The 14900-nt window shown below is 38.4% G+C and overlaps 1 protein-coding gene across 2 annotated transcripts; it reads right to left on the minus strand.

Moving 5' to 3' along the window:
* Positions 1–27: 27 nt before the first annotated feature.
* On the minus strand, positions 28–13533 carry sympk (symplekin). 2 transcript variants are annotated; one of them, XM_057353329.1, is made up of 27 exons: positions 13399–13533; positions 12688–12791; positions 12395–12460; positions 12254–12307; positions 12083–12156; positions 11850–11976; positions 11512–11761; positions 11254–11424; positions 9577–9816; positions 8770–8921; positions 7295–7445; positions 6531–6747; positions 6245–6395; positions 5929–6164; positions 5590–5671; positions 5380–5493; positions 5154–5301; positions 4907–5067; positions 4210–4318; positions 4033–4133; positions 3722–3812; positions 3455–3556; positions 2130–2317; positions 1772–1948; positions 1319–1423; positions 504–677; positions 28–414 (listed from the first exon to the last, which is right to left on the minus strand). In XM_057353329.1, exons 2-27 carry the CDS (start codon positions 12778–12780, stop codon positions 256–258), a joined length of 3693 nt encoding a protein of 1230 aa, XP_057209312.1. In that variant the 5' UTR covers positions 12781–12791; positions 13399–13533; the 3' UTR covers positions 28–255. The 2 variants fall into 2 exon arrangements, with proteins under 2 accessions (XP_057209312.1, XP_057209305.1); XM_057353322.1 differs by having other exon boundaries at positions 28–417.
* Between the last annotated feature and the right edge of the window lie 1367 nt (positions 13534–14900).

A 14900-nucleotide genomic window follows, 5' to 3' on the forward strand; every position in this document is an offset into this window, starting at 1 on the left:
TTTTATTATTTTCAAAGACATTTATTTATTTTATCAATGAAAACTCACACATACAAATCAATTTATTTTCTAATTAGTTTTAACAAGTCAAAAAAAAAACACGAAAATAATAAATTTGAAGCAAATGAACAATTACTAATATCACATTTGATTGTTGAAAAATAGTACAGTGAAATAAAGCTGTGTGGAATAAGACACAAGCTTCATCAACTGCCATAAACACAGTCAGATTCTACAGTCTTATTTGAGATGTTATCAATCCACATTGCTTGTTCCTGGGTCTGTGTCAGCATCCTCAGACACAACTTGGGGTAGGTCAGCCACATCAGCAGACATTGCACTGGACTCTTCCATGGGTTCTTCTGTCTTTTCTGTGACAGAGCTAGACTGCGTTGCTTCTTCAGCTACCTCCATCTGCTGAAGTTAAGAAGTCATCAGTCAACCTCAATTTCTCAGCATAAGTGCCATTATTATGATGATGATGACAGATTTAAGGAAAATACCTGTGATGCTGGTTCAGGTGTAACCTCCAGAACAGCATGGGCTGTCTCTTCCTGCTCCATGGGTTCATCTACTTCCCTCCTTGATGGGATCGGTTCTGGCTCTGGTTCTGGTTCTGTAAAAGCTACAGGTGCTGGTGCTGGAGGTTCTTCCTGTGGTACTGGTACTGAGACATGCTTTGGTATGTGCATATTTTTCGATATAAATAGGAAAGAAAGAAAATGAATTACTTTCAGATTATCTGCAGTAATTTACATTGAGCTGTAATAGAACAGTTAACTGGGGTTTAGTCATACTGGTGTCTGTAAAATCTCAGTACAATAATTACCTGGAACATCCTGGTTTGGGATTAAATTTTTATGTTAGAACCAACCATCAACTGTTTATATTTTTTATCGGATTTGGTTTATTGTTCTTTTTATCCTCAAAACAACTTAATACTACTGTATAAATAGATGTTGATGCATTAATAATGAGTATAGTTGTAATGGTGAACCAAGAATTGTATAATTATGTGAAGATCTTAGGACACAACATTCCATTTTTGTGCCATACAATAAATAAATCCTACAATTACATTTCTACAGACAATTATTCTTCCAGATATTATCACTAATGTACATTTCATAAAAGATTTGCAATAATAGCAATGTATTTCACACTTTCATATTTTCTATGATTTACACCTTATTTCTATACTCCTTTCTCCATGTCTTTATTGTTTTCTCTAAAGTGTGTTTTCTGTAAAACTGTGTCAATCAATACACACTGCACTGTATTTGAAATAACTATATGTTTCAAAAAGCCCAATGTGTACCTGTCTCTCCTCCATTATTTCTGGATGTTGTGGTTCTGGTTCTGGCTCCTGTTTCCTGATGTTGGCCTCCAGAACAGCCATTATAGAGGATGGAATGTGAGCTTGCTACAGAAACATTTAGAGGTAAGAACATGTGATCAATGACATTGATCAATGATCAATTTAATATAGTAAAATATAAGAGGTACGTTTTTAATTTTCAAAAGGTACTGCAAAGAAATCAAAATACAGATTAATTCATTATAATACTGTGTGCCAGGATACAAAATATTATCTTACAATCAGTAATGTCACAGGATGTACTGCCTTGTTTTGTTGTGTTATAAGAAGTTTGTGATTATAATCTTATAATCACAAACTGCAAAAACATTGTTCTTTCTTCAATCACAGATAATACAATAAATTTAAAAAATGTAACTTTGTACTAGGAAGCGATGGTAAGAGTTTACGCACTTGGTGAGGGGTAAAGGAGTGTACATGCTGTAGGAGCGGCTCTCTCATCTCCGGGCAACGCTCAAACACACTAGCCAGTTGTGAAGGAGGAAGCTGGAGGAGCACATTGTAGGACTGGGGTTTGGTTCGCTGGCAGCATTTTACAAAGCCCTCCCACACCTTTGGATATTTCCACACCTGTAAAAATCAAACACACATACAATTTTACTCCTATCCAAAACAATGTACAGTATGTGCCTTTGGCCAATAATAGTAATTGGTCTACCCATACTGGCTGACTTAAAGTTACAAATATTTAACAAATCACAATCAAGTTGTTACATTCTATAACACAGCCCATTCAGACTTGCCCACTTACTTGTTTGAGGATGAGCCGGGCCAAGATGTTCATGACGAAACCGGCTAGACGAGGGTACATGGTGAGGGACTGGATGACCGTACGCATCAGCAATATGGGGAGAGGCGTCTGCTCCATTAACTGCTGCATCACCACCGCCAGAACCTCTGTTGTGTACACATTCTTCTCTCCAAAGCACAGGTTAGTGGCTACAGACAGAACAAGAATGATGGGAAGACAAAATGCAGACGAAATGTGACAATGTAAGGAAGATATTAAACAGTGGTTGCCATGAGGTATGCAGACCACTACAGGGGGTGTGCAAAAAATATTTGTTTGTATCTGTCTCTGGATAAACCTATGGAGCCCCTTAGATGACAGGGAGAGATTTAATTTTCTCATTTTTGTTTTGTATTCTCTCCCAAAAACTTTGCAAAAAAAAATCTTATAAAGCAAGATAATGCAAAACGTATTGCTAATAAACACAAAAACACAATCTTTCAGAAAATAAATTCCATCCCTGCCCTCTAGGGGGCTCTGTATAAACTTTACAATAAGCATAATTTGAGTGTGGGAGTAGGGCTGAGCGATACAGCTGTAAAAGTTATCATCGACATAATGTTTCTTATCATTTGATATTGATAATTAATGATGGATTTTAATAGTCTTAAGATCACTAGAAAATAATGTTTATCACTGTATTATTCATATTTTCCCCATTTTAACTGTATTGCTGTCAAATGCTTTGGTAATAAATAGACACAGACAGCAACAGGTTTATTAGGTTACTGTCACTTTAAGAGCTAATGCTCAGGAAAAATGTTTTTTTTCTATCGTTATTGGTGAAAGTGGACCGTCGATAAGTATTGTTATCGTTTTATCGCCCAGCCCTATGTGGGAGTGTCAAAAAGACACAGCTTTGTGCTTTTTGGCTGAAACTTGCTATGTTGGTGACGCAATGGCTTGCTCAAGGAAGGCTTAACCGATCGATCAGACCCTTAAGGTGATAGCTAACCCAAAAATGAAAATTCTGTCAGCATTTACTCACCCTCTTGTCATTTCAAACCTTAATGACTTACTTTCTTCTGCAGAACACAAAAGATATTTTGAAGAAAGTTGGTAACCGAACAGCACTGGCCCCCATTTACTTGGACACAAAATCAATGCAAGTGAATAGGTGCCAGTTAACAACATTCATCAATATCTTCCTTTGTGTTATGCGGTAGAAAGAAAGTCATACAGGTTTGAAAATACAAGAGAATGAGTAAATGATGACATATCCCTTTCAATTAAAATCGTTTTTTCATCATGATTTAGAAATTAGAATGTGTAAAAGAGAGATGTACCTTTGATGATTGACTTCATATCACACTTGGAGGAGTCAATGTTGTGTAAGGCGATGAGGAGCTCAGCAGGAGAGAGTGGAGACATGGAGGAACTGCCTTCACCTGCACAACAAATATAAAACATATAAAACACATTTAGTCTTTATGGATTTGCAAAGCAATACAAAAACATTACGACATCAGTGACCTATAAAGCATAAAATGAAAGATGAAATAAAAACACTCAAATTTTTTGGACGCATGAGCAAAAGAATAAGCAGGCATTACTGTGTTGAGTGCCCAGCAGTCGGTTGAACACCTCTTTGACCACGATGGGATTGAGCTTGATAAGCTTGGGTAGAGCCTGGATCACCTCATTCTGCTCAACACAATGACATCATTACAACATCAGAGCCTTTTTACTTCTCAACAGTATTTCATCTGCCATTAGATGGCTCTGAAATCAAACTCATAAGCCTAATTTTAGATGTTTGAAGTGGTTGTTTGGCAATCCTAAACAGCCAACATAATTATTTAATTATTAAACACTGGTCTCTTCAACTGTTTTGTACCACAGTAAAATAACAGATGAGATGTACCTTTTCCAGGCCGTTGATGACCGGAATGAGAAAACGAACATCAGGGACTCGTTTATGATAAAGGTCCCTTACCCTTTCCACTAACTCAGGAGATGGAGGCACTGTGGAGAGGAAGCACAAAGCTTGTGGACCGCCAAAACACTTCCTATAACACGAACAAACTCACACACACTGTACCTTTATCCGTGAGTATGTGCAGACAGCGAGTGACCAGCGTCTCTGCTCCTTTAGGACAGTTCTCCACCAGGAGCAGCAGGTCTGGAGAGCTCATTCCCATTCCTCTTATCTACAGAAAACTACTTTAATCTTTCTGATGCATTGTGTCTACTACATATCTGACCATCTGGGTGACATTACATTTCAGGAACCATAGGTTATTCGGTTGTTAAGTGGTGACGTAAGGAAAACCGTTTCTGGGTCCAAGCATCTATTCATTTCAAGCGAGGCTACAGCTTAACACATCGCATATTTAAGAGGAGCATTTATTAACGCACAGTATACACTACAGTCTCCAGGCTTACGGAATCTCCGACATCAATATTTGAATAAATTATGAAAAATGAATCACTAACTGGCCATGTGGGATTTCGTCACGAAGATAAAGGTTAGGATCGTGGTTTTACGATAGTTTTACAGCTCGCCATGAGCGTATATTAGCATTTTTTGTTGTTTGCCCTATAGCATCTTATTGAGCGTTTGGACCCGGAAACAGTATATGACCTTCCATATATGGTGGTGCGTGACATCAGACTAAACAACCGAATAACCCTTCAAAATGGGCAGAAGCTAAAGGAAGCTAAACATAAAACATTAAATTAAAACCTCATGAGAAAGAAACATCTGATAGGACGAACTGATTTAGAGAACATCTTACAGGCTGTTCAATGACCCTCAGCACACTCCGCTTGATGTCAGCGATGGCCTCGGTGTAGACAGCAGCCAGCTCATGAACCAGACGATGGTTGAGAGGCAGCAGGGAGAGATACAGATAGAGACACTGCCGCACAGTTTCTTCTGTCCAAGAAGCCGCCACCTCTGAAAATGCAAACCATTTGATATTTAAACATTACGAACAGTTGGTAAATTGTCATTTCACAGTGAGGAATGAAAAGTCTTTGCACCTGTGTCTTCTCCGGCTCCAAACAGAAGTGAGGGTGGATTCGGGTGGACCAGAAACTGCATGTATGTGAGAGCGAACTTCTCAACACAGTCCTTCAGATGTTCTTTCTCATACATGCGCTTGATAAAGCCGAGGGCGGTGGATCGCACCTGAAACGGGATCGAGATTATGTCACGCTTGTACATAAACGTCATAAAATGATTCAACACAGATGAGCAGATTTCAACCTTTTCTTTTTCGTGAGAGCTGAGGTTCAGAAGTACGTTGAGGTACTGGAACTGCCTGGATGGCCGTTTCAGAATGAGCTCCTTCAAAGTGGATATGCCCAGGTATACACGTGACTGGAACACAAATAGGTATATCAAAGACTTTCAGAATGCGATTGTGTGTTTAAATATATACATGTGGTTTTGGTAATAAGTGGCAGTTTGGCTGACCTCATCTTCACAGTAGCGTTGAATCACCTCCAGCGCAGAGTCGGTAATGACTGGAGCCTCGAGCACAAGCTTGGTGAAAAGCCTGGGAAAGCAAAAAAATTGTTTGAGTGATTCTGTGACTTAAGCACAAAGAATTTCCAAACACAACAGAATATATGCTCATATATTTGCCTGTTCTTCTAGCAAGATTAGTGGCCAGCGAGTATAATGCCAACAGTTAAAATTGATTTTCTATCATTTCGCATGTAAACACTGCACCTTCAACATCCTAATGAATCACTTTTCATTTTTTTAGTGTACAGTATGAGCATGTATTTTGTCCATCAGTGGTGTCCTCACCCGTCTCTCTGCTCAGGTTTCTCTTGCAGGCCAGACAAAAGACTGAACAGACATTGCTCATAGCTGTCCAGAGAGCCAGACGGCTGCTGACTTAGATATTCGTTATACTCGTGATACAGCAGAGAAAACGCCAGTTCACTTCTGCTCCGCATATCATCCAAAATAAACTGCATTAAGTCGTCTTTCATCCCCCCCTCAAACTGGGTCACCAAGCGAGCGAGCAGCTTCATGCGAATCTGGAAGAAAAATGTGAAACCATGAAAACGAGGACATATATTAGTGGAGAGTGAGGCAATGTGTATGGAATGCGTCTTACGTGAGACATCCCGCTCAGTGCGATGGCCTTTTCTGAATGGAGGATTCGGTTGACGGACATGTTGATGAGTTTCTCTACCTGAACTTCTGAGAACGGCTGCACCACATCTGCCAGTTTGAAGACCTTCTTTCTGCCACTGGCACCAGGAGCTCTAAATAACGGTTAGTGGAGAGGAAAACATTAAGAGATGATCAAAACAGATTCTTAAAGGTTCCATTTCCGTGCACCTCACTATGTTTTGAAAGCTACTATAGATTTTTTTTTCAACACCATGTCGACATCTTACTTCGGCTGTGTTGTGGGCAGTATAGGCTCTGGAAGTTTCTTTATCTGAGGTGTCTCTTCAGTGACAGGGCTCTTGTATGTTCCTCCCAACACTGAGATGGCCTGACCGAGGGAAACCGCAGAGTACTTGCGGATGATGAGAGGGTCTTTGGAGCTGATCTCACTCTGCCCTTCCTCCTCCTTTACCTCCTCATCCCGAGCCTTACACAGCTCCAAACCTGTGTAGTGTTGAAAAGTGTAAAAGGGCATTAAGCATCATTTATGAAACATGCGGTGTGACTTTACAGCACGTCAACCTCCAGAGGTGCCGAGTGTGACTTTACACTTTTACATTTACAATAGACATATAACATTCAATTCTTCTTCCGACAATTGTACATATTTATAAATGTTTATATTTTCCTGTACATCTATTTTTGATATATCATATCCTCTTATCTTAATGTTGTGTTAAAAGGATGGTTCACTCAAAAATGAAAACTCTGTCATGAATTACTCACTTTCAAGTTGTTTCAAACCTGTATAAATGTCTTTGTTTGGTTGAACACGGAGAAAGATATTTGGACGAATGCTTGTAACCAAACAGTTCTTGGACCCCACTGACTACCATAGTAGGTAGTCAAAAGTGCACCACAGCTGTTTGCTGTCCTACATTCTTCAAAATATCTTCTTTTGGTTCAACAGAACAAAAAATATATAAAGTCAGGTGAGAAAATGATGACAGAATTTTCAGTTTTGGGCAAACTATCCCTTAAATCTCCTCACCTGGTCCCAGACCAGCCGAGGTCATCTGTGTGGCCATCAGTCTGGCTAAATGTTTGATCTGGGCTTCAGTGCCGGCCGATTCTACAGGCGTGTAGGTGGCCTGGAAGGAGGCTGGCATCACCTCGGGCAGGTAAACCATACTAATGAGTACCTACATGAACAATAAACAGACAACATACAATACGTTAACATAAATTAACTATATAGCCACCAAACTCTATATCTTAAGCCCTGTTGAGACTGCCAGCTACACCCAGCGACAAATGAGGTGCAGCCATTCATTTCAATGGTAGCCTAGCGACATCAGTCTCAGCCTTTAGATGTCACGCCCACGGACCGTTAGCTAAACGTCTGATGCATAAGGCCAGTGTTGGGTAAGTTACTCTAAACTAATTACTAGTTACTAATTACATATTCAATAGTGCAATTAGATTACTGTACAAATTACTCTCTTCAAAAAGTATTTAATTACTTACTACTAATTACTTTCTATATCCTATATCAACCTTGATTAGTTAAGTGATTCAAGGATGGAATTGAAATTCATTCAAATAAAAAATATAAAACTTATTAACTGACTAAAGTATTACAAATGTGAGAAGGATACAAACATGCATGCATTTTTCAGATGTCAATTCCAGTATTGTATACATTACACAGTATTTAGTTCAATTACATCCAAAGTAACTAATTAAATTACAGAAAAAACAAGAGTAATCCCTTACTTTACTTTTTTTAAGGGAAAAGTAATTAAACTACAGTAACTAATTACTTAGTAACTAGTTACACCCAACACCGCATAAGGCACACTTTTCTGGAAACACTTCAGCACGTTCGAAGTCGTCATCTGACTTTTGACACATTCGTGAATGTACAACGGTCTGTTACTGCGGGAAATTTCCACGCCTCTAAACATGACGCTGCACAAAACGAAACGTGATTGGTTGCTTTACCTGTCAGTCATATGGCATCTTGGGCGGGCCTTGGCCAAAGAATGCGACGAAAAGCGCCAAAGTTCCCACGCGAGACTAAGCGACATCCAGCGAAACGAGCGAAAGTGACCGTTGGAAACAGGAAGTGGGCGTGTCTAGCGAGTCGACAAAATAGAGATTTGCTCAACTTTATGCAAATGATGAGCGACTTTCGGGAGCAACTACCAATAGGAGTACAGCAGGGGAGCTCGCATCAGCCCTCTCGTCTGATACTTTGTTTGTTTATAAAAGTTTCTAGGACAACCAAAGCCAGGAACGCCTTCTAAAGACCTCGTAGCGAGATACTGGCGACACACAGTCGCTGGCGGTCTGAACGCAGCTTGTTAGTTAGACAAACTGTTAGTTCCTATGCCAAACCGAGCACCATTTTAGAGAAACAAAATGTGATTTCGTTTACAATCTGAAGCCAACCAGAATACACTGGTTACTTCTAGCTCAGACCAGAGCTTGGTAAGCTTGAACAAATGTGAACACAACATGTACCAGGTTGGCAACATTCTCTGGGGACAGGAGGGGTAACAGGTACTCTGCAGTGAGATCAATAGATGATTGGGTGCCGACGGAGGAGGAGGGTTTTGGGGTGATGACTGGAGCTGGTTCCTCCTTATCCTCATCATCTTCCGCTAGAGCAGTTTCTGCAACAAGAGCAGGCCATTATTCACCTTCTATTCAGACTGAATGCAAACAACTATCAAAGCAGCGGGTAGAAATTAAGGGATCTATCAGTTCTTTTTGTTTTCCAAAACTAGCCAATGGTATTAAAGGAGAAGTTCATCTCAAAATAAAAATTCTGTCATCATTTACTTACCTACTTGTCATTTTAAACCTGCATGACTTTCTTTTGCAAAACACAAAAGAAAGAAGCTATTTTAAAAATGTTAGTAACCAAAAAAACATTGGTCCACATTCACTTCTATTGTTTGCACACAAAACCAATGCAAGTCAATGGGGACCAACGGTTTTCTGTTACCAACATTCTTCAAAATATCTTCTTTTGTGTTCTCAATAATGACAGAATTTTTATTTTGGGGTGAACTAGTCCTTTAAGCTTACTTTACAGTCAGGAAAAGGCTAATCTGACAGCACTTACGATAAAAAATTAAAATATATAATGAAGGCAATAATCAAGGCAATTCGAGCCACTTTTATATTCTGGAGGACTTTCATGGGACTAAAAAATGAACTACTTTTATGCTCATATTCTCGATTTTTTTATATCATAGTGTCTTTCAATTTGAAGAATGACACACCTTTGTAAACACACAAAATCCTCACTAAACAGCCACTCACCCATCTTGATCCTCTTGCCCTCTACAAAGGGCTCATGCTGAAGTCTTTTCCGTGGCTGTGCTGTGGCAGGGGTGCAGCGTGTGATCTCGTTCTGAGACATGCCAAGATCCAGCAGCAGGGTGGAAATCTGGCCATGGAAGTCCACACTGCTGGGATGCTTCAGCACCGAGACAAGGTGCAGCTTCAGGTTCTTGCGCACGCTACTCACCTGAGACTTGGCCAAAGTTGGGGGCAGGTTAGCTGGAGAGCACAATGAGAAAGGTCATTCAGTAATTTCAAATCATTTACATTAAACAGTGTATTTAAGATCCCGAAATATGGTAAGAGGCGTTACATTTCCGTCACACGCTTGCAGTATTAGACAAATCAAAAAAAGCTGTGCGTTTCAGAGAGGCGGAGCAAAGAGGAGATACAAACATGCACAGTAAATGGAAAATACAGCATTTTTGAACCTTAAATCGTGTATACACATTGCATTACATCTAAAACAAATGATAATATTAGATTTAGCTGTGTCATATGACCCCTTTAAGTGTGTTGCTATGTGGTTGCTAGGGCATTTATGGTGGTTTCTTATTGGCCAGATTTGAACACTTAAAGGTCCAGTGTGTAATTTATGGGATGATCTATTGACAGAAATGCAATATAATATACATAGCTATGCCTTCAGAGGTGTATAAAGAGCTTACACAGTGAAGCGTTATGTTTTTATTACCTTAGAATGAGCTATTTCTATTAGGGTTGTCACGGTACCATAAACATGTCTTACGATACTATACCAGCTGAAGTATCTCGATACCAAGTAGTATCGCGATACTGTGCCATATAATTCAAATCTATACAAAAAACACAGATTTAGATTAAACACTTTGTATTTACTATAGTAAACTGTATTATACTTTGCACTAAAATATGTTGTTGTATTAACTGTAGTAATTGGATAAATTGTAGCAAATACATTTAGTAATTTGTAAATACTATAAATACTGTAGTATACTTAAAATTTTACTATGATAAGACTCAAAAACACTAGTATCTATGAGTTTTAGTAGTTTACTGTAGTAAATACTAAAGAGCACTAGATCATTTTTCACGTAGGAACTAATTCAAATGTTGGACAAATTTCATTGATACAGCAGTCTTTATAAAGGGAAATATTAGGCTTACTTTAAATGCAGTACTAAAACGGCCAGTAGGTGGCGTCAATTTCCCACTGAGTTCGTGAATCATTTAACCAACTCGTTCAAATCGCCAATTTGAATCATTAACTCGTCCGAGACATTCAAAACACACATTCATTTTGGAGATAAACACCGCAAAAAGGCAGATGTATGTGTTCAAATAATATTAATGCGCATATGCAACATTAACTACGGTACTACGATACTACCGTTTCAAAAATAGAGAGGCATCGTGGGTATTTTGAAGCTTTAGCATCGCGATGCTACCGTAGCACCGGTACACCGTGCAACCCTAATTTCTATCTACATACACCGCGGGTCCCCTTGCATGTAATTTGCCATGTTCTGTCAGCCGGTCGTAGTGTTTCAAAAGGGAGGGGTCGAGTGAGCGGTTGGTTGCAATTCGCAACCTTGCCACTAGATTTCGCTGACTGGACCTTTAAGCTAAAAGTTTTACACACATTTTTGTAATACTGAAAAGGCGTTGTAAACTCACCATGTAATGTTTCATAGGCCTGTGCCACCTTAGACATGAACATGGGCCGTTGTCTGGCCAACGTGGCTAGTGATCCCAGCGCAGTTGTCAGATTAATGCTGGAGATGGCAGGATGAACCATAAACTTCAGCAGCTGCTCGAGAGCAAATTTCCCCTCCTCACTTAAGGTGTCTTAGACCAGGACAGGAGGAAAAGGTGAGGGGTACAAAACGGGTAAAAAATACCTTTATAATGAATGTGCAATGCATCTCCGCTTACCATAGCGAATATACGTGTGATCTTTGGGGATTTTGTCCAGGCTGATGTCCCCCTCGTGTTTCTTTGGGGTATCGGAGTCAGGTGTCCGTGGCGACAGAGTGATAATGAGGGACTCTGTGAATTTGATGGCGTGAGTGCGGACTCCATCGTTATCCGAATCCAGCAACGCCAAAACATCGTCTTTCATCTGGGTGACCATATCCCAGCATGCCTCCTGCATGTCCGAGACACTCTTGGTGCGGACCAGGCACTAAGAGAATGAATAAAGAACATGTCAAAAAGGATCAAATATTAACCAATCAATGAATAAAGTCGACATCGCTGCAAATGACTCATACCTGTAAAGCCACTTTATACAGATGAGTGAGCGTCAGAATGGCTTTTTTCACCACATTGACACTCTCGTCTCTCATTAGCATATTCAAATTAGCAATAAGCCGATGAAGAAGCTCATTATCCCTTTTACTACAAAGACAAGATGCAGAAACAGCTTTTTAGGAACTGGTCATACATAATAGTATTATGTATTAGATGCTAGAGATGGAGTATCGCAAGACCAGCCAAAACTCACCATGCCTCCTCAATGAAGCCGATAACAAACTTTCGCACTTCAATTGATTTGTCTGTCTGAAATGCGATGATTTCCTGTCGAGGATGCAAGAGAACAGAAAGTACGCAATTACATTTACATCATGTCAGGGTCATTTTCGTACACAAGACACTAAAAATGTTTTGCACTTACATCCAGAAAGTTATCAAGCAATGAAGGGTCTTTGTTGATAATCAACTCTTGCACCTAATAATAAAACAATAAAGAGCACATTTGTAGCCACAGGCACAACAAGATCATTTTACTTTAAAATATGGAAAAAGTAGGGAAAACCTGTTTGAGAATGACAAGTTTTTCTTCTGTGGAAATGAGGGAAGCCTGGTTTAGCAGTTCCACTACCTGTGTATAATACAGATCGGATTGTCAGATGTCACATTTGGAAACACAAAACACTTCAATAAACATGAGTTCAAAAACATACATACACATATAAATATATGTTAAAATAATGTGTGTGTAAAAATAGGCTGACTTGGTTATAGTGACATTTTAATAGTACATAAAAAATAAATAAATAACATAATTAGGTCTCACAAATGTTGTGTTATAAAGGGTCAGTGCATCACCTTTTCACTGGTGGTCATGTCCAAAGCTGCATCCTGATCAGTGCTTAAATACTGAGAGGCCGTGCCACCCTTTGACTGATCTCCTGATGCCATCTTAAAATAATCTTCAGAAAAAAAATATCACAAATGTGCTATTATAAAACATATTAAAATATATTTCGGAAATGAGTCCTAGCTGCAAAGGAGTCCTTAAATTAGGTAAACCCAATGTGTGAAATACTCTTACAAGTCTGTCACAACTTAAAGGGTCTCTTGTCATGTCATTAACACCTCCTAAACAGTTTTGTAATGACTGTAAAATATGCTTAAACTATGGTTTTATTTACTTAAGAAATAGCCATTCTAATTGTAGGTTTGACCAAAGAAGCAGAAACCCAAAATGCTCGAGAAACAGTTCAACAGATCAAGACCAATACCCAACCAGTTGAGTACATTTCATTCAACGTATTAAAATGTAAGTTACCATTTAATGTACCCACTTAATACTATTTACATAAAACGCGTTTTATGGCTGTGCATAACAAATGCATATTAAAAAACGTAAAACGAGTAAAAAACGACGGGTTGTGATTACGTTACACAACTTAAAACCGATATAAATGTATTTTAAAAATTCAACATAATACTAGAGACCTGCAGGTTGGCATTAATCCGAACAACGTTAAGCAAAATTCAAAGATGGAGTTGAAGCAATAACTCTATTTTACTTACTCGGTCTTTCTTTAACCTCCTACGTGTGATTTATATATACAAATGGTTCATTTTAGGAAAAATAATAATGTTTTAGGATGTACAACTGGCCACACTACGGTTCATTAGCGCCATGCTAACAGGAGAAGCGTTTACTTCCGGGGTTAAACGAGGTTGATGGGAAATTGAGTTTTATTCAACGCGTGTCCTTTTCACAGCACATACAACAATAAACCCATGAAATTAAGCGTGCAAACTTCAAATCATGTTTCATCAGGGGCCTGTTTCTTCGTACGTGGCAGTTAGGTTATTATCCGAAAAGATATTATAATATTTGCAGGTGAAGTTATATACATTTTAATATTTCAGATATATTAATATTTCAGATTCGTAGTATATTAATTAAAAATGATCAATAAGGAAAATGAAGCTGACTGATACAATCTCTTAGATGGGGTCTCTTACATGCTGGGCATAGCTGAACTGCATTTTTCCTTAACACAGGTGATTCTGATGACACTGTGTTTGAAGACACCACCATTCCTTGACCCAAACCTGTTACACTGCAGCTACAGCCAGAACAAGAAATCATTAATTGACAGTACATTAACAGTATCATAAAACAATAAAATAGCACAACAAAATCATATTTTCCTAATCTCTGTACCACATGCACCTGTCTATGCAGACTCAGCAGATGCAACTGTTAGGCCTTTGCCTTTCAGATGTGCAAGATCAAATCTGAGACACTTTCTTCTATGCAATGAACACTAATGGGGATTAAAACGCTTCATTTTTAATGGGGAAAATATCATCTTGTTGCAATTAACTACTAAAAAAGAGATTTTATAAAAAAAGAGAATTAAAAGTTCATTCATCAGTTAGTAACTGTAAAATGTACCAAATATCTAGACATTTTACATAAAATGTTTGTAGGCAATCTCTGATGCATCATTTCAAGTATTTCTGACATTTTAATTAGGTTTTATAACGAGGCTGAATCCGAAATCGCATACTCAATGAGTAGGTACTTAATTTCAGTGTGTACTTAACGTTCCAAATGGGTATGTACTGTTTTCCCTGAATGGGTTTTTTCACATTGAATTTTGCAACACCCAATGCACTGTGTGTAAATGAAAATGCAATCCCAAATGTTCAACATGTTAATGCATTTAGGGAAAATAAAATTTAAATGGTCATTTTGCTACAGTTTTGCTTTACTATCTTACAGTGTTGGGTGTAACTAGTTACTAAGTAATTAGGTACTGTAATTGAATTACTTTTCCCTTGAAAAAGTAAAGTAAGGATTACTCTTATTTTTTTCTGTAATTTAATTACAGTCACTTTTGATGTAATTAAACTAAATACTTTGTATAATATATGTGTGTGTAATAGTGGAATTGACATCAAAATTCAGAGTCTAACTTTAAAATCTGTGCTTTAATGTATAATTCTCACATTTGTAATACTTTGGTCAGTTAATAAGAGTACTTTATGTAGTTTAATATTATTTATTTGAATGA

The sequence above is a fragment of the Triplophysa rosa genome, linkage group LG2, assembly GCF_024868665.1.
Source record: "Triplophysa rosa linkage group LG2, Trosa_1v2, whole genome shotgun sequence".
Lineage (NCBI taxonomy): Eukaryota > Metazoa > Chordata > Actinopteri > Cypriniformes > Nemacheilidae > Triplophysa > Triplophysa rosa.

Excerpts from the sequence above, each read along its gene's own strand:
- sympk (XM_057353322.1), bottom strand. The coding sequence starts at position 12,780 with ATGGCATCAGGAGATCAGTCAAAGGGTGGCACGGCCTCTCAGTATTTA. Across the intron at positions 5,068-5,153 it reads TGGAGCCGGAGAAGACACAG|AGGTGGCGGCTTCTTGGACA; the intron begins GTGCAAAGACTT and ends TTGCATTTTCAG. Across the intron at positions 418-503 it reads CACCTGAACCAGCATCACAG|CAGATGGAGGTAGCTGAAGA; the intron begins GTATTTTCCTTA and ends TCTTAACTTCAG.